The following is a 23,928-nucleotide window of genomic DNA, read 5'->3' as shown; positions in this document are numbered from 1 at the left end:
TTCACTCTAGCATAACAAAAAAGCCCAGAAAATGTATTATTTGCACAGCCTACAAACTTAATACTGTATTAAATATGTAACTTTTATTATGTAATGCCCTGTTCTTTCCTTTCCTTTTATTAAGTTAGTGTTTGTTTCTGCTTTGAGCAATGGCATTGGTTGTTCATATTTTCTTTATTCTCTCTATTGGTGTTATTCTTAATTATTATGTTCTAATTTTGTTTTACCATATTGAAAACTAAATGTTCAAATATAGCATTAAAAAAAAAGATAGTTCTCCGATTGGCTACAGAGGAGCGGGCTGCTCCCCCCAACTCAAAGAAACCCTTTTCAGAAAAATGTGGGATTTGGTGGGATTTTTTTTACAGCACATTTACCATATATAACTAAAGAGAATTTTGGAATAAGTAAACCAAGAGTATCTCACTGGCCTGGTACAATATTTGGGCAATTTTCATTGAACCATCGAATGCAATGATCTCTTTCTCTCACACACAATTACACACACCAAGCAGGTGACACAGAGCCTTTGTTTCATCATAAAAGGAGGTCAAACAAAGCACCAGCACAGCAGGAGAGAGCAAGAGTATATTTCAGCTGAGAGAACCAGAATTACAGAACAGTCTTCAGGCAAACTAGATGAACAGAAGCCCACTCAAAAGAACATTTAGAAGTGTATTCATATGTACATTCAAACTTGGCCAAATAAATACATAAATAAGAATAAATTAACAATAAGTATAATTACATAAAAACAAAGTCAGAAAATACAGTCATTCCTAGCTCAAAAGATTTTAACCAGTTCCTAAACCTGTATACTTTGCTATAGTTGAGAATACCGGCCCAATTCATGCCCAGCACTTCACAGTCCCTTTGAGTTAGTGATGTGATGCAATCAAGTGAAAAACAATCCTGCAGTATTTTGTGTAAAGAGCATGCTAAAAGCATAATTTCTACGGCTACATTGATGCCTTTGAGCACACACACTAACTGTAAAGCAGAAAAACGAAAACCTTTCTAATGAGTAACAGAACATGACTAACCTATACGCTTTCAATTATAGTGGTTCAAAACTAAATCCAAAACTTTAATTTAAGAAGAGCCATAATCTGTGCAGTGCTTTTAAAAGTGTTAAAGTATCTCACAGACTATGTTTGTTTAACACCCCCTCCTTGTGATAATTAAGTGCAAGTTTCACTCCTTGAATCCAACTTGTGTTCCATCCTCTCACTTCCACCCCTAATAATACTGTTTAGCATCAAACTGGCAGTCCTGTTTGTGAGCATCGCAAAACAAGCAGGCCTAAGGGAGTCGTGTTACTACGTAGTTACACTGATGACACTTTTACCATAAAAGTGTGGACTAATAATTGGTGACACAACATGTCATCAGTGGAACTCCTAAATTTCCGGATAGAAACAAAAGGCTCACAGCTTGAGAAGTGGATAAACATCTTGTCGGAGTGGAGAAAGAACAGTTGTTACACATTTAATGTGCAGATTACAATCAGTGGTACTATAGACTTCATATTGTGGCGTGGATCTACTAAGAGGTTGGCGAAGGCCATTTTGCTGGCAGTCTAAACCCCTCATAAAAAAAGTCCAAATCGATTGGCTCAGGTTCGTCCGAGTGCCTTGCCAACTTCAGCCTGGTTTTCAAGTGCAGCCTTTTAATGGCCAGTTCGGTCCCTTCCCCCTCCGTCTGACATCTGGATCTTAAAAGGATTGGAGTACTGCAGCAGAGATACGCTAATGCATTAGCTCAGCCTCATCCAAATCCTTTAAATGACCCCCCTTCTTCTTTATAACTGCTGATCCACTAACTAACTGGATGCAGCCACTGCCATCTTGTTTTCAGCTGTAATGAGGAAAGGGGAAAACAGAGAGATGGATAACTGGCAGTGGGCTATGCTGCATCTGAGGGGTTGTTTAGAATCGAAAAACTTCGGTTTTCAGTCTTTTAGTAGTGAGCGGCTTTGCTTTAAACTCATCCGCTCTTAATGAGGAATAGAACTAAATAAATAATGAACAGATTCAACAAAAATCTAAAATAAATTCTAAATCTATTTGGAATTCAACGTAAATTATAAAACTGTATGTACAAATTGACAGAAATCTCAGTTTCCTTTTTTGTATCCTCTATGCAAATGTAACAAACAAAGAGACAGAGGTACTCAAGTGAGGAGAACGGGAGGTCTCTTTCAATCCTTCCATCCATCACTCATTTTAAATACTGTTGCTGCTTCGTCCACATCAGTCCCTTTTTCAGAAGCTTATGACCATGGTAATTTACAAATGATGCACTAACCCTGCAAAGCAGCAGATTACATTTCCCCAACCTAATGCTCCGACACAGAGCATGTTATAGAAAAAAATATTTTTCTTCTCAAAGAGAGGATTGTGGTGAATATAGAGGTTACACAGCTTCAGTTTCTTTGCCTGCTGACCAACGCTGATCCTCCCATTGAACTCAGTCAATCGGCCTTCTGTTTCCTATTTGGCCTAAACCTAACAACCCTGCAACTACATCTCTATTTCTACCCCTCTCTCAGTGCGAGTCAGCCTCTCTTGGGCTGTATCCATTGGCAGAGGGCAGGAGTGAGGTTTTCGGCTCAGAGTCAGTGCTGCTAACAGCCGCTTTGTGCCGTGAGGCTCTGGTGAAGAGGCGAAAGGCACCTCTGCAGATGAGGGAAAACCAGTAAACCTGCGGGGCCATGAGCAAAGCTGCACCTGCGTTATACTGCCAGGGCACAGACAGCGGCACCATGTAGAAGGGGATGGATGCGTACCTATGATATGAGCACAAACAAAAATAAGCATATAGTCAGCATACAGTGAATAACACAGACATATTTGGTCTACACTGGACACAAAAAAGCGACTGTTGCAAATCCATTAGTTCTTTGTGTCAGAAGTAGCGTACGTGCTTGAAGGACGTTAGAAATAGAGCATGGCATCCATTAATGTCGGGAACTTGTCGTGTTGCGCCACATCCAGTGTAGACCGCATCAATGATGGGTTTTCATAGTGATTCTTTCTGCTTTTGTCGCGCAGTGCCGCTCACGTCTGGTGCAGACACAGTATAAGGAATTATATGTATATTCAATCAATTCATGTTTGATCACTCTGTGTCGGCAGCCATATTGCAATGTCCCCGGGCAGCTACAGTGGTGCTTAAAAGTTTGTGAACCCCTTAAAGAATCTGTGGAAATGTGAATAATTTTAACAAAATAAGTGAGGGTCATCCAAAATGCATGTTATTTTTTATTTAGAACTGTCCTGAAAAATATATTTTACAGAAAATGTGTTCACATATACAGGTCCTTCTCAAAAAATTATCATATTGTGATAAAGTTCATTATTGTCCATAATGTAATGCTAAAAATTAAACTTTCTTATATTTTAGATTCATTGCACACCAACTGAAATATTTCAGGTCTTTTATTGTTTTAATACTGAAGATTTTGGCATACAGCTCATGAAAACCCAAAATTCCAATTCCTAAATCTCAAAAAATTTGCATATCATGAAAAGGTTCTCTAAACGAGCTATTAACCTAATCATCTGAATCAACTAATTAACTCTAAACACCTGCAAAAGATTCCTGAGGCTTTTAAAAACTCCCAGCCTGGTTCATTACTCAAAACCGCAATCAGGGGTAAGACTGCCGACCTGACTGCTGTCCAGAAGGCCATCATTGACACCCTCAAGCAAGAGGGCAATGATCAATTGCTCCTCGTGGTTCCACGATCTCGTTTGAAATGTAAAGGTGATCGAGCTTTCTCTGTTGCAGCTCCTAGGCTCTGGAATGACCTTCCTCTTTCTGTAAAATCTTCTCCTTCTTTGGGTGTTTTTCAGAGTGCGCTTAAAACATATTTGTTTTCTCAAGCATATGAAAATGCTTTGTAAACTGTGTATGTTTGCATTGTTTTTATTTATCTCTTTTATATTTTCTGTACAGCACTTTGGTTCCACTTGTGGTGTTGAAAGTGCTCTATAAATAAAGTTGAGTTGAGTTGAGGGTAAGACACAGAGAAATTTCTGAACGAATAGGCTGTTCCCAGAGTGCTGTATCAAGGCACCTCAGTGGAAAGTCTGTGGGAAGGAAAAAGTGTGGCAAAAAACGCTGCACAACGAGAAGAGGTGACCGGACCCTGAGGAAGATTGTGGAGAAGGACCGATTCCAGACCTTGGGGGACCTGCGGAAGCAGTGGACTGAGTCTGGAGTAGAAACATCCAGAGCCACCGTGCACAGGCGTGTGCAGGAAATGGGCTACAGGTGCCGCATTCCCCAGGTCAAGCTACTTTTGAACCAGAAACAGCGGCAGAAGCACCTGACCTGGGCTACAGAGAAGCAGCACTGGACTGTTGCTCAGTGGTCCAAAGTACTTTTTTCGGATGAAAGCAAATTTTGCATGTCATTCGGACATCAAGGTGCCAGAGTCTGGAGGAAGACTGGGGAGAAGGAAATGCCAAAATGCCTGAAGTCCAGTGTCAAGTACCCACAGTCAGTGATGGTCTGGGGTGCCATGTCAGCTGCTGGTGTTGGTCCACTGTGTTTTATCAAGGGCAGGGTCAATGCAGCTAGCTATCAGGAGATTTTGGAGCACTTCATGCTTCTATCTGCTGAAAAGCTTTATGGAGATGAAGATTTCATTTTTCAGCACAACCTGGCACCTGCTCACAGTGCCAAAAGCACTGGTAAATGGTTTACTGACCATGGTATTACTGTGCTCAATTGGCCTGCCAACTCTCCTGACCTGAACCCCATAGAGAATCTGTGGGATATTATGAAGAGAAAGTTGAGAGACGCAAGACCCAACACTCTGGATGAGCTTAAGGCCGCTATCGAAGCATCCTGGGCCTCCATAACACCTCAGCAGTGCCACAGGCTGGTTGCCTCCATGCCACGCCGCATTGAAGCAGTCATTTCTGCAAAAGGATTCCCGACCAAGTATTGAGTGCATAACTGAACATGATTATTTGAAGGTTGACATTTTTTTGTATGAAAAACACTTTTCTTTTATTGGTCGGATGAAATATGCTAATTTTTTGGATTTTTGGTTTTTCTTTACTTTTTTGCCAAAATCATCAATATTAAAACAATAAAAGGCTTGAACTACTTCAGTTGTGTGTAATGAATCTAAAATATATGAAAGTCTAATGTTTATCAGTACATTACAGAAAATAATGAACTTTATCACAATATGCTAATTTTTTGAGAAGGACCTGTAGTCCACAAGAATAGCTGAATAGCTGGAATTTATAGAAAAAAATAGCTGAACTTTAAAAATTACCCCGTTCAAATGTTTATGAGTGAAACTCGAAATTTTTTAATATGGAGCTAAAATTAATGTATTTCAGTAATTCAACTTAAAAGGTGAAACTAATATATTATATAGACTCATTACATGCAAAGTGAGATAATTCAAGCCTTTATTTGTTATAATTTTGATGATTATGGTGTACTACGAAAACCTTTTCACAATATTCAAATTTGGGGTTTTCATAAGCTGTAAGCCATAATCATCAAAATGATAACAAATAAAGGCTTGAAATATTTGCACTTTGCATGTTGATATTAATTTCACCTTTTAAGTTGAATTACTAAAATAAATGAACTTTTGCACCATATTCAAATTTTCCGAGTTTCATCTATATGTACCTTTGATTCTTAATACTGTGTGTCGTTACCTGGATGATATACGACTGTTTTTGTTTTGTTTTGTGGTGGTTGCTCTTTAGTCCCTTTTTTGTCCTGAACAGGGTTCACAAACTTTCAAGTACCGGTACCACTAAATTTCAGGCATGAAAGACCAACTCTACTTGAATGGGGAAATACCGAAATCTGAAAAAGAAGTGCATATTTCAGGTTGGTCCAGCCATTCCGCATGTGCAGTCCCAAGCATGCATCTCAGGCACTGACTGTTCCAGTGGGAACTGGAGTTTCCAACGGCAGCTGCAGTGATGCAAATGGCTCTTTTATTCCAGCGGCGGGACTTATTGTGCATTGCACTTTGTATTTGTAGTAATATGAGTGAATCAGCCTGGTATTTACACTATATACACTGTGTTTGGGATATTGCAAGTAACTAACATCAAACTATACAGAATCTGAACTTGATGTTTTGATCAAAGAAACTGGATGACTTTTCAGACTTGTCGGAAACCTCAAAAACTACTTTTTCGACTCGTCGTTTGATATGCAAAAATGATATGCAAAAACGATTTCTTACCAAGATAATTTCCATGCTTTGTTCATACTTTTGGAAATTACTAGGGATGCACCGATATGAAAATTTTGGCTGATGCCGATAACCGATAATTCTCTATATTTGAAAGCCGATAACCGATATATTGGCCGATAACTATAAATCCAAATTTTATATCATTTTTGAGAGCCTGATTATAAAAACAAAAGTCTTACCATTAAATCCATCTGCCAAGCACACAATTATGTTCTCATTTTATGTAGCCTATATGACAGACTTGCGCTGCACATGTCACACTTAAATGCAGCACAATCGAAAACATAAATGGACAACTTTAATGGCGGTTTTCATGCATTCTCAGATTACAGATTTTCAAATAAGTTGTATCTTGGCCAAATATTGTCCTATCCTAACAAACCATACATCAATCTAAAGTTTATTAATTCAGATGATGTATAAATCTCAATTTCAAAAAATTTACCCATGTGACTGGTTTTTGGTCCAGGGTCACATATCGGTTGATACCGATATGGTGGCCGATATATCGTGCATCCCTAGAAATTACATTTAAAATAATTATCTTATATTTCTAGGTTTTCCATGGAAGCCCTGCTGCAAGCAAATTCAACTTCTTAGCCGTTTGTTTGCCAGTAAAGACCGCACTCATAAATGTAACTATTTCTAAGATGCTCAAGTTTTATGAATAATACATCAGTGCTGCAATTTTAAAACTAGAACATGTCATCCAGATTGATAATGATTGTCCTGGTATTACGGTCAATTCTAAACAGCACATGATCTTTGGTGGTTATTACAATCGTTTAGGAGGAATGTGTAAATGTCTCATGTTCGAAGCAAATCCTGGATTGAGACAGATTATGATGCATATTTATTCTGACCAAAAAAAAACCCTCCAGATTTAAGATTTCATGTTAATATTAGAGGCACTGTGACTTAGTGGAGAAAGAGAGGATAAAAGAAAGAAGGAATAGATGAGGAATATAAATATAAGACCTAGTAAAAGACTGAATGATTGAGAGTGTTAAAAGGTGATCATACCTGCCGTAGGCGTAGTAGAGGTAGGGGAACAGAACAACTCTGCAGATGAAGAAAGTGACCAGCATAAGAGCTCCATTGACTTTATGTAGGAGAGTGTGCTGTTGCTTGTACTGAGGCAAAGAAACAAAGAAGAGCAGGAAGTAGAGAAAGAGAGAGTGTTTAACAGATAGAAAATATTAATAGGTAGAGCAATGAACCCAGACAACCGTGATTCAATATTCCCCACTTGTCATTTAACACTCAAGGAGTGAAGGAGACATGTACAAGAGAGTTGTAAACACGTCTGTGAAAGATCACTGTCATTCAATCAGATGTTGTAAGATTAGTATGTCTGGTAGAAATCACCCATACACTATAAAGAAATATGAAAATCTGCTCGTCTAGGTCTTTATAAAGAAAGACATAAGAAAAGAAAGTCAGAAAGAGATGGTGAATGAGTGATTGTGTTTAGTACCTGGATGAGTATTTTTCCCAGACAGACAGACGGGGTGCTGAGTTCTGCCAGGAACATCACACCCTGGAAATAATCCCCTTTGCCCTGTCTCCAGAACTAGAAAGAGGAAAAGAAAAGAAAATAGGTAAAGGAAAGGGAAGGATGAGAAAATGAAGGGGAAGGAAATTACAGGGGAGGGGGAAAAGGACAGGAAGAAAGGGAAGGGGGAGAATGAAAAGTGAAGGGAAAGGGAGAGGAAAAGAAAAGGACATTAGGGAAGAAAAGAAAAAAGAATGGAAGGGAATGGAATGGGAAATGGAAGGGGAGGAGGAAAGGGAAATGAGTTGAGAGGAAAGGAAGGAATGGAGATTATTACAGAAAATAAAATTCAAAAGGAAGGGAAAGAAAACAGAAAAGAAAAAAGCAAATAAAAGAAAGTGGGAAACGGAAAGAAAGGAAAACAAAAAGGACAGGAAAAGAAAAGGTAATGGAAAAGGAAAAGAAAGATAAAGGGAAAAGAATGGAAAAGGTAATGGGATGAGGATACAGAAATGGAAGGTAAAGGGAAAGGAGAGAAAGGGAAGGAAGAAGAGGAGGAGAAGGAAGAAAGGATAAAGGAAAAGAAGGGAAGGGGATACAAAAAAAAAACAGAAAGAAAAAGAAGAGATAGTCAGACTTAGTGTGCTTATATCAGAGGGAAGTGTTGTAGAGGTTCTCCTGTCTTATCAGTCCACAACACTTATTGCCATTTAAGCACAGCTAATGCCAGGGTGCGGGCTGCTGCGCTGCTGCCGACAGCAATAGTCTCCATGGATACAGATGGAGAGTGATGGAGAGCATAATCACAGGGTGAAAGTACACATGCCCATTCAGGACAAGTTAGACTCAGCCACACTTCAAGCCACCCACATAGCATGACCCCATCAAATCACTCTTCAAACAGCCATGAAGCCTGTTACTACACTCCAAACATATGGCTCTGATGGACCTCCATAATCATATTCCAAAAAAGATGTACTTTAAATGTTTATGAAAAAACAATGTCAATGACACACGACCCTCATTCCACTCACCACAGAGACAGGGAAACAGACAGTAACCATGACGACATGGTGCAAGACCATAAGGAACTCTCTGCGCAGATAGCCGCTGATGGCTGACCTCATCGGTTTGGCCTCGCTATCCTCCTCGTGATCTTTGACCTGAAGCTTGTACCAGTGGCACAAGAACATGGCATAGATGTCATAGATGAAGTAGGGGACCGCAAAAAGGATATAGCTGCTGGTAAGCCAATGCCTGGACAGAGGGAGCAGAGAGAAAGAGATACAGGATGAAGGAACAAGAGAGAGAAACACCCATATGTGCTTTAGGGTTACTTTGTGGCAACCATCAGTTATATACATACAAGGGGTGTAACGGTACACAGAAGTCACGGTTAAGTACGTACCTCTGTGGTGGGGTCATTGTTTGATATAAGTTCTTTACAAAAGCAAAAGGCAACAAATCCCCCAATGCTATTTTCTTTTCTATTTCTTTTCATTTATTTTGATTCCAATTATTTTAGATTATTTTATTCCACCTAGCGGTATTTAGTCCCCCCTTGAAGTAGTTGAGGCACTAAGCAGTGAACAGAATGCATATTTTTTTGTAGGGCTGATAAAAAAATAAAAAAAAATAATTTTTGGTTACAATCAGCTACAAAACTGAAAAGCACCTCTTGTGTTATAAAAGTACAAAATAAATGGAATAATGAAAAATACAACTTGTGCAGAGATTAGATTTCTTTGCGCGTGAGAGGCGTGTAAAAAATTAACAAAAAATTAAAATTCAGAAAGCTTGACTTCGCCAGCACTAGCAGAAACACAAAGTTAAATCTTACACTTTTTCAAGAAATCACGGAAAGATGAGCGGGAGAAAAAGAGCTCACTTCACATTTCCATGAGGAGAGAAGCACCTGAGGCTTCCCATTTCCAGGACAATCATATTTCATCACTGTACTGTAGTAGTGAGACTTCCACGACACAGATCGGCACGATGTCAAATGATTTAGTCATTATAACAGCGGAAACAACTTAAAATACTGTAAAGGGTCACAAAAATTAATCGAAACTCAGCGTACAGGCTACTAACAAGCTCTTGCGTGCCATCTGAACTCATCAGTGGCGACTCGCCAATCTTGTTTTGGGTTCTGGAATTTATTGTCTTTTCTTCTTCTTTTTCCTGTTGTGGCAGTTAGCAAACAGCATTGCTACTGGATTGGAGTGTGTATCGCCTGTGACTGACTGAAATCGACTGACTGTGACCGTAAACGTGAAGGTTCGGGACAAATACATGTACCGTAACACCCCTTGTATATCCACATACATGTTATATTATATATATATGCACACATCACTTTTCCATGATATTACTTTTTTTCCAGTCGTCCTTTGGGAAGAATGGCCAAATAAATATTTCAAACCTGTACAGAATAAATTAGCCTAACTTTCCATGACTAGTTCCCAGATATTTCTATGAACATGTGCAAGGTGCTCAGTACTGCACCTGGAGGTTACAGGCAGGTAAGTTGGGCTTGAAAATACAACACCGTACATAAAAAGAGCTCCGCTAGGATTCTGGTAAATTTCTTCTTTTGTGTTGCATGTAAGAGAAACATTCACACAGCTTTAAAACAACAAAATGAGACATTTTCATTTTGGGGTGAAGTGTTCCCATAAAATTTGACTAGCAAATTAAGCATCAGTCAGATTGTAGAGGCAGTAAAACTATTTTCTGTCTTCCCAAGATAAATGCAGACACAAGAGTAAACAATTGTCCTGAGTAAAATTTTATGCAAAATTGTGAGGATAAATGTACTGTATGTCTAATTCTGTTGTTCTTTTGAGCTTTCTATTTATCAAAGAATCCACAAAAATACAGTAGTCGACATATGAAGTGGATTAAAACCTTTCATCAAAGTTATCCATTCCTTTCGAACAATACCCATTCTTGTCTTAGGACAACTTTGATTAACTTATTTGATCCACTTCACATGTTGACTGTTATTAACATTAATAAGAAATGTTTCTTGAGCACCAAATCTGCATATTAGAATTTTTTCAGAAGGATCATGCGACACTTAAGACTTGAGAAATTATGCTGAATGATGTACTCAATGGGTATCATTCATTAATAATTGCATGGATTATTTTGTATTTGTATGCACAGGAGAACTTCTCAAAAAAAATCTCCCAATTCACACGTTCGTACACACATAAATGTGTTCTTGAATTTGAGGTTTTTCCTTGTTGAACCTTTGTTCTTGCACAAGGTTAGTCATTTGCATAAAACACGCCCAAACCATCTCCATATAAGGGCTTTCCGCACACACATTCCTTACAGCCTTTCGTCACACTCGTCAAACTTGACAATGTTTGCAGACGCGCTCTCGCCCGATCCTCGAGCAATGCCAAGTGTCACTCACACCAGTTCTCAGCCAGCTGTACATACAAGTACTGCATTATTCAGGGCCCATGGCTCTCGGCCCCTGTCCTGCTTGCCACACCTCCACACGCAACAACATAGAATACTGTCTAACACTTGATGGCTGGACAATCTTTCATTTGAAAGTCACATTTCTAGCATCTGCAAAACCGCATTTGTCCATTTTAAAAAATATATTTAAATAAAGACTCTAATTGAGAAAATATTCTCAATTAGAAATGCAGAAAAGTTAGTTCATAACTTCAGGGCTAGGTTATTGTAATGCTCTACTAGGTGGATGCCCTGCACGCTTAATAAACTCCAGCTGGTCCAAAATGCAGCAGCTAGAGTTCTTACTAAAACCAGGATGTATGACCATATTAGCTCCGGTTCCCTCAACACTACACTGCAATGGCCCCCTATTAAATATTGCATACATTTTAAAATCTTGCAAATTACTTACTAAGCACTAAACAAGAGCTCTCTCACGTACTGAGGAGCTAAACTAACACATTATAATCCATGACGTCTATTATGATCTCAAAATTCAGTCCAGTTGATAACGCCTAGAATATCAAAATCACCAGCAGGCGGTAGATGCTTTTCCTATTTAGCACCCGAACAGTTTTAACCTGGCATACACAACACATTATCATTTATATTTCTATAATTCACATCCATTAAAGGATTGTTAGGCTGCATAAATTAGGTCAACCGGAACTGGGAACAACTCCAATAACACCCGATGTACTGGAAAATGGCAGTTTTTAAAAAAAATGATTAGACTCTGTTTATCCCGAGGCTACCATACACAGCCATATCCGGTCCGTATCCAGATCAGATGGTGGACCTGCACCTAGACACGACCACAACGCAGCCCTGAATGTCAGCAGAGTTCCTGTCAACGAGACAATCCCCTGTGAAGGCCTCTTCAGCATGATAGCCGTCAGCACAGATTTAGCAAAAACCACAAGAACCAGACAAGTCCTCTGCAAAGACCTATGATCAGCTTGGTCTCGGAGTGATGAATGCAATCTTCAAACAAAAGGAACTGAATTAAATATTTGAATGCTACCGATCAACAATTTGATTTCTGACTGAATCATAATCACACTGTGAAGAGAACTGGACCCCCGACTGAGCCTGGTTTCTCCCAAGTTTATTTTCCCTCCATTCTGCCACCTGATGGAGTTTGGGTTCCTTGCCACTGTTGCCTCTAGCTTGCGTAGTTGGGGACACTTCATATTCAACAATTTTATTGATTTGACAGCACCGACACTATAGAATGAGAAGTGAACTGAGATGGACGTCGACATCACCGTTTTTCTGCAGAACTGCTTTTTAGATTAAATTAACTAATTTAATAATTGATGATCTTTCCAATGGAACTGTATCAACACTGAACTGACTTCAGCTGAACAATGACACTATTTTCTTTTAGAGCTGCTGTACAGCCGAAATGAACCGTTTGCATCATTGAATAATTGTTCTGTTATCACTGTGAAGCTGCTTTGAAACAAACTGTGTTGTATAAAGCGCTATATAAATAACAGTAACTTGACTTGATAAAAATGCAGCTGCTCATCAAATCTTAAAATATATCAAAATAGAAAACACTGTAATTATATTTCACAATATTGTCATAATATGTCAAGTAGATTTGAAGTGTGGATGCGTGCACACTCTAATGGCTAATATTGCCCACAAACCATTGGTTGAGAGCTACAAACACGAATAAAAAGTGTTGAAAAAACTAAAAACATGGTAGATATGCGCAACCTGCGGTTAAGTAGAGAGGTTTAGATAAAGGGGTTTGAGTGACTGATAATCAATATTTAACCTGATTAAAAAAACATTTATGTAATGTTATCTGTATTATATTTCATCTGCAAAAACAATGTGAACTTTTATAAAGATCCATTTGGCCATTCACGTTTAAAGCCATCATTATGCAAAAATATGAGGAGAGTTCTACTTATGAAAGACCCTCATCTGGAAGATCAACATGCTACTTCTTATCTCTCTGATACAGCAGGAAATGAAATGAAATGTGGAGGACGTTAACTGTGACAAGATGATTGACAGCGTAACTATGCGACAAAGCGTCTGTTAAAGATGCAATTTTATGACATGATAGTATGTCTCAAAGCTGGTCTACTCTCCTGCTACACACTCAAAAGTGTGTTCTTTTTCTCCACAAAAAGAGAACATACTTTTAGGGCGTAGTATAAGTAATTGGGACACAGCATTAGTCTAATTCCCAGGCTTCCTGCTCCCATGATGTTGCATTTACAACACAAACCCCGAGTAATTGAGTTTACCTGGCTTAAATCATTTATAAAACATGATTGCTCTGACCCATTTGAGCTGCCATTCTTAATTAACTTGTGGGCCTTCGGGTTAAGGCACAAAATAAACAGATAAACAGTTCAAAATAATTCGATTAGGGGAGGAAAACCAAATTAGAGCAAACCGTTTTCGACAAACCATCAGCGTGAACACATCGCATGGGTTTCCCAGTGTTAAAATGCAGCTTTAAATCATCAACTGAAACCGCTGACTAAAGCCGTCATTAAAAAAGTATTTTGCCCATCTACTCTCTCTTGCTCCCTTTCCCCTGGCTTGGTGTGACACAGTGGATTTACAGATAGAAACTAATTAGGTTAAGAGCCTAATTAGATTATTCTGACATAAGGTGTGCATTGGAGGAATAGCACATTCTTAGAAACACTCAGAGTGAAGGGAATACTTTTGCACTCCTACACGTCTGGGAACAATTCCATAGAAACGAGAGAATTCTCAGCTGTATACACAAATAAAACACAAATTAAATAAGACGAGAGAGACACATGCACATGGGAAAACAAACAAACACTAAAGTAAAGCAGTGTTGTGTGTAGTAAAACAGTCCTCCTACTTACAAAATCAACCGGAATTACCAAACAAATATTTTCTCTTTTATATATCTAGCTACAATGCACATCTTCAGCTGATACTCACTGGTCCTCGATGATGTCTTTACAAGAACAGGCGATGATGTATCCGGCAGAGGACGCCATAATGGCTTGAACGGAGGACACCAGCCTGAGAAAGAGTGAGAAAAAAAAAAGTCACATGCATGAAAGAAAGCCAAAACAGAGAGCAAAACAGACTGCAAACATCCTTAGATCAGAGATATTGGAAACCATTAATAACAGATTCTGATGACACAAGTAAGGGGAAGGGTCATTTAAGCAGCATAGTGCACAGTAACTTTCCTAGCTAAGCAGAAAAGCTCATCAATGCATCAGACAGTGCACTGCAACCAAACATAACCTTACATGCAACGTCTTTACTCAGCAGATCTTAATCTGACACATTTCTTGCAAAAAGGCCTTCAAAACAGGATAATAATCTCTGCCATATACTTACAGCGACACATTTTGTGATAGACCAGCAAACCATACCAATATTTGGTTCATATAAAATTATCTACCCCTTAGTTTCAGCCAACCATTTTTGGTTTTCAAATATTTTTTGTGACTTCTACAAATAATTTAGTTGATCTCAGCAAGTGTACATTTTATTAATGCGGTTTTATACACATACTCAGTCCCTTTATTAGGTAGACCTTGCAAGTACCGGGATGGACTGCCTTTTGCCTTCATAACTGAATTACTTGTTTGTGGCATGAATTCAACAAAGTTTTGGAAACATCCCTTAGAGATTTTGGTCCATTTAAACATGATAGCATCATGGGATGGGAATCAGCGGGAATCAGCCGACTGCTGATTCGTCGGCTGCACATCCATGATGTGAATCTCTCATTCCACTACGTCCCAAAGGTGCTCTATTAGATTGAGATCTGGTGACTGTGGAAGCCATTTACAAAAAACAAACACACACACAATGTGCGTAGATCTCAGAGTGACATAACATGCTGCTTGGTGAAACAATGCTGGAAGATCATCACTCATCAACCAGGATCTTATTACTTGTTTATTATATGTACTGTTGCAGCAGAAATTGAGACTCATCAAACAAGGCAACATTTTTCCAATCTTCTATTGTTACATTTTGGTGAACTTATGTGAATTGTAGCCTTAGTTTCCTGTTCTTAGCTGACAGGAGTGGCACCCGGTGTGATCTTCTGCTGCTGTAACCCTTCTGCTTCAAGGTTTGACGGTTGTGCGTTCAGAGATGCTTTTCTGTAGACCTCGGTTGTAACAAGTGGTTATTTGAGTTATTGTTGCCTTAAGTTTCTATCAGCTAGAACTAGTCAGGCCATTCTCCTCTGGCATCAACAAGGCATTTTCACCCACAGAACTACCATTCACTGGAAATGTTCTCTTTTTCAGACCGTTCTCTGTAAATCCTAGAGATGGTTTTGTGTGAAAATACCAGTAGATCAGCAGTTTCTGAAATACTCAGACCAGCCTGAACCAACAACCATGCCATGGTCAAAATCACTAAAAATCACTGTTCTTCCCCATTCTGATGCTCAATTTGTACATCAGCAGATTGTCTTCTTGGCCATGTCTACATGGTTAAATGCATTGAGTTGCTGCCATGTGATCGGCTGATTTGATATTTCCATTAACAAGAAGTTAAACAGGTGTACCCAATAAAGAGGCCGGTAAGTGTATATAAATCTCATTCATTAGTCACATTCACTGATGCAGATATTTATCCTTTATCAATTTATAATTTTTTTACTGAATCTTAATAACCACACACAAAAAAAATACAATTATGAAGCCAATGCCATGACTTTCATGTTTATAAACAAAAAGAGGATATAATATGTTATTTACTGGCATACATATTCTGAGAAGAACCACAGGTAAATGAAAGCAGGTAGTTTGAGCCTGACAGGACCTCTCAACACATCTCATTTTCTCTTCCGCTTTTTTACCTGGACGAGACAATGACAGCATCCTTCTCGCTCCATTTGAGGCCAGGACCATGTTTCAGGATTCGCTTAGACAGCAGGAAAAGGCCGGGGAAGAATATGGAGCCAGCTGCAAGGATGCTCAGCATAATCTCGGGAAATGTTGCTCAACGTCACTGTCTGTCTATAGAGGATAAAAATCACATATTTTAGGGGGGATTTTAATAAGCATCATAAAATATCCATATTTATTTATATAACAGAATGTACATAAGAACAACCTTGAAACTTGTGAAAAAAAGTTTTTTTTTTTATGTCTGTTTAGTTAGTGACAGACATTTTGCTTCATCATTTCGAAGATTAGCATACGAGTTCAAACTCAGCATTATAACTTGATTCTCACCAAAAATCTGTTCACTGAAAGAAAGGAATGAGAAGGGCAAGGCAAAGACAGAAGGATGAAACAAATGGGGAGAGTAAAGAAGGAAAATTAGACCACACAAATCCACGTTAGAACTTAGAAGTCAAAACAACAAAACACAAATACCTTCGTAAATGCAACGTACATAAAATGTACTGTGCCAATTACACAAACATTAACTTTAACTACCACTAAACTCAACAGTCATGTCCAGACTACAAAAGGTATACATTGCAATGGCACGACACGGATAGATTCCCCAGATATCTTCAGGAGAATTCCAATGCAACTGCATCCCTTCACTAGTCTCATTATTGCATTGTAAGGAGTCCTTAAATTATTCCGGACGACTGCCATATATATATTGAAGCAGAAGAAGCTGGGATGGTGGGGGTGTCCGTACTAAAATAGGCGTGGAAAGGATTAGCAGGCCAGAGATTTAAAAAGATTACTGCAGGGAGAGGGAGGGGAGCGAGACGAGGGGAGGCCAGGAAGAAAGAAAAAGGGTATGTGGGAGGGTGGAGGTCGTAATTCTGTGGTACAGTGAGGGAAACCTTGTGGGAGAAAGGGAGTGTATTATTCCTGTTATTGCTACATTGGGACTGTGGGTGCATGTCTGCAAATCACAAAATCTAAAAAGACCTCACAGAAATCAAAATATATAGCAGCCAAATTAAGAAGTGCGTTACAGACATGACAGCGAATGTGTCTTAGTTTATTATTCTAAAGCTTGTACTAACCAATCTGTTCATGCAACACGCAAATAATTCAAGAGAGTGAACAGCACGCACAAATTCTAATGAAAACACATAACCCCGCAACACATGATGCTTTTGCATTTTAAAAAAACTGTATTATAAAACCCTCCGCCGTTCCCTACATCATCTGGGTCACGCTCTGATTTTCTCCATTCATGTAAACAACAGCAAAGCAGCACGAGCAGCTCGCAGATTCACAATGCTACCTTCTGAGCTAGCAGGCTAGCAGCATCCATCCTATTGTGTCATCGCCAGCAGGACACGAGGCAGGGGGAGTCTCGTCGAGACCTCTAGCTAACAGGTTGTAGCCGACAGGCCCACTGGCTGTGTGCGTGCTTACGGCAGCCAGTAATGAATCATTTTCCTCCCCACATGGTTGATGAAAAAAAAAAAAAAAAGATTGCTAAGACGGGGATGTGCCCCCAGAGCCTCAGATACGATATGATTATTGTACAACAGTGTTCAATCAGTGCCATGCAACTCTTTTGCTGTAACCAATTCAGACCCAGAGACTAAAACAACACCAGCATGTCTTATGTATACACTAAATTAGCCATACATTATAATAATCAATTACAAGATTATTTATGACTTTAAAAAATATATATTTCTGACATAATTTTTTTAATATATATATATATATTTCAATGTATTAAATAATATTATATGCTACTGATTTTGTATATATACACATATATAAATACTTTGTTTTAGTGTTTTGTTAAGCGTTATATGTAATTACTATAGTAATAACAGTAAATTATGCATAATTACAACTACTAAAAAAAAAAGAAATGAATGTATTAATTTTGAATTTCATTGTCGGAAGAATACCAGTTCAAAATATAACAACACATAACAAGCTTAAACAAAGAAACACCTCATATAATGTTATTGGTGGAACAAGTAGCCTATGTACCCCTATGAATTGCCTATGAATTATTTCTCTGTGAGGCTCAAACCTGCAACCTTTCAATGACCAGCTCAGGTATTTTCTTATATTACTATGCCACATCACCCACAGCTTTGTCAAATCACCTTAGAGACAACATGTCATTACGTGCATTGGTCAGATATCTATTGCTGTTGCAGGCATATGGTCAGAGCAAATTATTAATTCTACAACTGTGGTTAGGCATGGTCTTTTTGGTCAAGATGACACAAAATTTGTAGGAATTATTACCGTAACCATATCAAGCAGTATTATGCATAAAACCAACAGAGAAAAGTAATACAAGTTAGAATGTACATGGAGTCTGAATGAGTTAAAACATTCATAAGTGATGCTGTAGAAAAGCAGCAGGAGGACAGGAACGTATTGGACAAGAGCAAGAGAAGCAGACCAAAAAAGAAAAAAGATAGAAGATTACTTTAAGGTTGAGCAGCGTCAGTTATGGGGCAGGACAATCCTGTCACAGTCTTGCAGAAACCGGATCACAAGGTCCATGAGGCATCTGTGAGACGGTCGACATGGTGTTGTCGAATGTATCCAAAGCTCTTGATCGCAGAAAGTTTCACAGTTTTAGTTTAACAGCACCTGCTGGGAAAATACACGTGTTAATATATAACAATGATGAGAAAGACACAATAATAGTGTTTAAGGACGAACGGAATTGATGCAAAGTTTGTCTGAGCTGTCTGCCCTCATCCGTCTGTCCAGGAGGCGAGTGCATCCCTACATATACGAGAGCAGATCCGCGTCAATCTGGTCTTCACAAAGCTCTTAACTCAAGCGGAGTCAGCACATCAAAAGCTGCAGTGGTCAGACATGACCACACTCAAACATTAGCCTTGCAAATTATTAATTTAAATGAAAATGTAAGCTATCCGTGGCAGAGAGCGGATACCTGCGCCAGATGGATGAGAGAAAAGCACGTCTCCAGGCAACCACTTTGGTCCCCGGTTCTCTCTCTCTCTCTCTCTGACCACCTCACTAGGATTAGACAAAACAAGTGTGCACCGGGGAAGGTAGGGAGGGTGGAATGGCTCATATTTGACTACAAAACATGTGCAAATTCTGAACCAAATGCCGAAGGTTATCTAAATAATGGCGTTATTCTAATTCCCTTGTATGTAAAGTAGAGGAAGAGCCACGCTAGCTTTCATGCTAGCGCTGGGCTAACATGACTCAGACGAGCCTCGCTGAGTGGATAATTACAGCCCTGGTCTCCGGTGTCTTTTTACACAACCTTTAACTAATACCACCGGAGAAGTCAGTACATATTACACGAACACGGAAAAAAGTCGGTTTAACTTACTGTGCATCGCTCCCGGTTCAGAAATCACGTCTTTTCGGCTGGCCCCAGTCCTAAATGTGTTGACAAGAGATTAATTTTACTTTTAAATCTGCACCGCGACTCTTAGTAACTAACCGCTGATTGGCTAAACGAGACGAACGCTACAGATTTTCCCTTCATTTATTGGTTTAAGGTTTGATTGACAGTAAATCTGACCAATGGCCAGTAAAAACAAAGTGACCTGATAGTGCACGACCGCATTAACTATTTATGGTCAGATTTTCATTGTTTCAGCAGTCCGAAATACAGAATTGTCAATATTTTGCTCACATAAAAAAATATTATTTGCCCAGTACACGCGGACAGAGTGTAAGTTTGTTTATCGATTTTTATAAAACGGGGGTGATATGAATAGTTGCCTATGAGTTTATAGGGATTCACACAAAAATGAAAATGTCATTATTTACCCTCAAGTTGATCCAAACCTGTATGAGTGTCTTTCTTCTGTTGAACACTAAAAATATATAGTTTGAAGAACCAGATAGTTGACGGCACCGATTGACTTCCATAGATGGACAAAAAATAAAAAGATTTGGTCAAAAACATTCTTCAAAATATCTTCTTTTGTTTTTTATATGATAACACCAAACATCTCTGTATTTGCTTACTGGCCTAACTTCAGACCTTATATTGATAGGGGAATTAGGATTTAATCACATTCCTATTCATTTCAATTCCAAGATATCCTCAGATTTGGGCTTGGAGATACTACAGAAATATACTCAGTAAATTTTAATGTATAAGATTGCTGCTTTTCTTGCAACGAGGTAGGCTACATGCTTATTTGCCTTTTCCTTGTTTGCATGTTGCTACTGCTCTCTAAGAAAATATTAATAGATCTGCTTTTGCCATTTTTTTCCTGCAAAGAAGAACTAGCTTAACTAAAAACGGGGAACTGCTGTGGTAAAATAAAAACTGAGAAAATTGAAATCCAGGGGCCGCTTAAAGAATTGATTAGAAAATGGAATGAATTTGCAAGAGGAGCAAATTGCTCAAATTCAACTGTGGTCAAAATTCACAAAAAGACAGTTTGCTGATTGTGGGACGTTAAGTGTGTCAATTTTAGAGGAGACGAGACGTCTTCTTAAAAATTTGCCTTAAAAAAAAAACGGAGACGGATTGACTGGACTCTCTTCAAAAGATGGGAACAGGAGGCTGAGACACGCTACAAGAAGCAGAGAGAAGGTGAGGAGGCTGCAGATGCTTTCCTTGCTTTGCCGACAAAAAAGGAGGAAGTAGGAATTGGAGGATATGCAGGCAACTATCGGAAAGCCTCGTCCCTACAGCACGGTTGCTGCTGCTGCTGCTGCTGTGAAAGGGGAAGTTGAGCATACGCCAGCAGCTGGAAGCTCTGCAGGGCCGCTCCATTAGAAAGAGGAAGTGGAAACAGAGGGAGAGAGCTCAGACAACAATGAGAGTGACTCAGGCAAAGTCTACAGAGAGGTGAGCAAGCTGTTAGATGAAGAAACCACTTTATCAAAAATAAATAAATTGCCACTTTTAATCAGACTTGTACAACTTATATCAGGGTTAGTCCCCTGAATTTATTAGGCAGAGATTTAATGTCTAAATTAGAAATGACAATTTCTGTATCATTGTGAGGAATAGCATTGATACCAAAGGGTGGAAAAATGCTACCAAATTGGCATTATAACTAGGCTATAACTCCTTCATTTGTACTTACATTGTACTTCATGGTGTGTGGGCCATGAAAGAAACAGTATGAAGAGAAGTGGTTCAATGAAATGAAATCTCGAATATCTATTAATATCACAGCATTTCTCTGCATAAGTTAACACTCTCAATCTACTTTCTTCCAACAGATGCAAGTCCAGCCTCATGTCTCTGTGGGGAAGAGAGGAGGCTCCTGGGAGGAAATGGTGGAGTCAGGGGGATGGATTTGCCATGATGATGGGTATTATGCAAATGATGCAGGGGTAAGAGCATACCCAATCATGCAGACAGTGACAGTTCACAGGTTGTGCACTGAGGAGAGAAAAATAGTTCCTGATACTTCAATTGAAAACAATTTTAATTTATCATCAGGAATTCCAGAAAGGCCTTTGGGCTAAAGATAAATTTGATATTGGACGGATTAAGAATCCAGTGCCTCTTCCTATCACATCTATGACTCAACATATACACAGTAAAATCCCCAGAGTTAAATGAACTCTGCTCAGAGAACATTTGGTCCCACTCTAAAGAGTATTAAAGTAACTCTGAATCAGAGTTAAGGTTAATTATATAATTAGGCCTAAGTGATTCATTAAGTCATGATTGAGCATTAGTGATGAACACCTGCTGGTAGCAGAATCACTGAAGGAAAGAGAAACACAAGAACGACAACTGACTGCCAGCCACAGCCTTAGATGAAATCAACTGAAGATAAAAGAAGACATTAAATCTCTCAAGATCTCAGCAGAGGAGTATTAAACAACATCATTACCCGCTTCGCGTATTATATTACTACCCAGATTTACTTTATTTCTGTCATGCGGCTATAGAAGTTCTTATTGAGAATTAAGAGTGATCAGTGTTTCCTTTAGTTGGGCAGTTTGACTCTTGCCATTTGATGGGAGTTTGTGGTCTTTGTAACAGTGTTTACCAAAACACATAATTTGTTGCAAAGAAAGCCAGAAACAAAGATGATCAGGTGATATAGTTTTCAGCAATGTTAGGTAGAATAATGCACTAATATTTTTCCTGACCAAAAGTGGTTATTTGTTAATAGATTTTATTCACCAACAATATTTTCTTGTAACATATCCGACATTCTCTTTTAAATACATTATGGGGACAAAATCTTCAGACACACACACAGACATCAAGAATCAGCATTTGAATCTCAACAATGGTGATGTGCTTCATGCCGCAATGCATGCTGGGAGTCACCATAGTATGAAACTCATGGCTCCCAGCATGCATTGCAGCATGTCACCATTGTTGAGATTTATATGCTGATTCTTGATGTCTGTGGGTGTCTTAAAATAAATCCTACATTGTATATAAAAATCTAATTTCAGAATGTCTGATCTGTGGCAAGAAAGTATGGATGGTGAATATAATCTATTAATTACAAATAACCACTTTTGGTCAGGGATAAGATTAGTGACTTATTCTACTTTATGATGCTGAAAACTATATCACCTGATCATCTTTGTTTCCAGCAAATAATGTGAAAAAGGAAAGGTGATGTGAAAGTGGTAAACATGCCTCTGTCCCAACTTTTTTGGTGTGTTGCAGTCATCAAAATTAATATTTGTAAATACAATTAAGTTGGTCAGTGAAAACATTGGAAATATTTTCTTTGTACATCTGTAATGTAAATAAAGGTTCAAGATAATTAACAAATCACAGATTCTTGATTTGATTGCATTTAAAAAAAATGTCCCCAATGTTCTGGAAATGGGGTTGTACTTTTGTTAAAATATATAGTTTCTGACATGACAGAATGTTGGTATGCAGCAAAAATTAATATCAGCTGAATGGGCAGTGTGTTTTGCATCATAGCTGTAATTGTATTTCTACTTATATTCCTGATGGGGAAGATGGTACCTGATAGTGCCAAGTTCTCACCAGTTATGTGCATACGCCACGTGTATTATTTTATAAATAGTGTGCAAATGGAAAATGTCCTTCTATTTCCACCAGGCCCCTGGAGCCCAAAAGTTACATTTGCCAAAAAATAATGTTCTGCTTTTAGAAAATGTAGCTTATATAGCTTTTTATATTTGTAAAAGTTCCTTAAGTGATCCACAGAATTTTGCGAGTAAGACGGTGCGCAAAATGGGCACCTTTTTTTCTTCTTCAAAATTGCTATTTGGTCTATATTCACAATACATTATCTGATAACTTAGTATCTAATCCAATTTTACATCTCAGTTCATTTTTTTCTTCTATTCTTAACAATAGTTTTACTGGGTGAAAAACATGGCTGATTTTAGGGCAATCTCTCTTATATGTGCTGGAGACTCTTTTGTCTGGAAGGCAATATGCATATGGAAATTATATGGAGATATAGTCACAACAAAGTATCCTTGAGAACATGTGAAATAAAGTTTGCGTATGTACTATCAAGTTAACCAGGTGCAGATTCTGACATGCATACGGTTTTACAAATCTAAAAACTTGTGTGCATGTATACATTTAGGATGAAACATACACAAAGCCTTTAATACATGAGGCCCTTGCTCATAAAGATTTTATTTATTGTAAGAGTCTGCTAACTTGTGACCAGTTTCTGATTTTAAATTTAATTGTCATGTGAATCTATTCTAGAAAGTCTTCCTTGAACAAACATATATTGAGAAATAACAGTTAATGTGTCATGATCAAGATTTCAACTCAAGATTGAAAGATTTTTTTAGAAGAACTTTTAAATCACTTAATCTTCAAGTCACAATGAAACGGACAGATC

General features: G+C 38.4%; 1 protein-coding gene across 3 annotated transcripts; it reads right to left on the bottom strand.

The window, feature by feature from the left end:
- Positions 1-433: 433 nt before the first annotated feature.
- tlcd3ba (TLC domain containing 3Ba) lies at positions 434-19,604 on the bottom strand. Of its 3 annotated transcripts, none has more exons than XM_079608733.1 (8): positions 19,473-19,604; positions 18,585-18,754; positions 16,060-16,219; positions 14,166-14,249; positions 8,777-8,999; positions 7,725-7,820; positions 7,271-7,380; positions 434-2,788 (listed from the first exon to the last, which is right to left on the bottom strand). In XM_079608733.1, exons 3-8 carry the CDS (start codon positions 16,182-16,184, stop codon positions 2,548-2,550), a joined length of 879 nt encoding a protein of 292 aa, XP_079464859.1. In that variant the 5' UTR covers positions 16,185-16,219; positions 18,585-18,754; positions 19,473-19,604; the 3' UTR covers positions 434-2,547. The 3 variants fall into 3 exon arrangements, with proteins under 3 accessions (XP_079464859.1, XP_079464860.1, XP_079464861.1); XM_079608734.1 differs by having other exon boundaries at positions 574-2,788; positions 18,585-18,751; positions 19,473-19,586; XM_079608735.1 differs by lacking the exons at positions 18,585-18,754; positions 19,473-19,604 and adding an exon at positions 17,421-17,578 and having other exon boundaries at positions 574-2,788.
- Between the last annotated feature and the right edge of the window lie 4,324 nt (positions 19,605-23,928).

This window comes from Phoxinus phoxinus (genome assembly GCF_949152265.1).
Source record: "Phoxinus phoxinus genome assembly, chromosome: 1".
Classification (NCBI taxonomy): Eukaryota; Metazoa; Chordata; class Actinopteri; order Cypriniformes; family Leuciscidae; genus Phoxinus; species Phoxinus phoxinus.
Note: the sequence above shows the minus strand (reverse complement) of the source record. Positions and strands in the feature narration are given on the sequence as shown.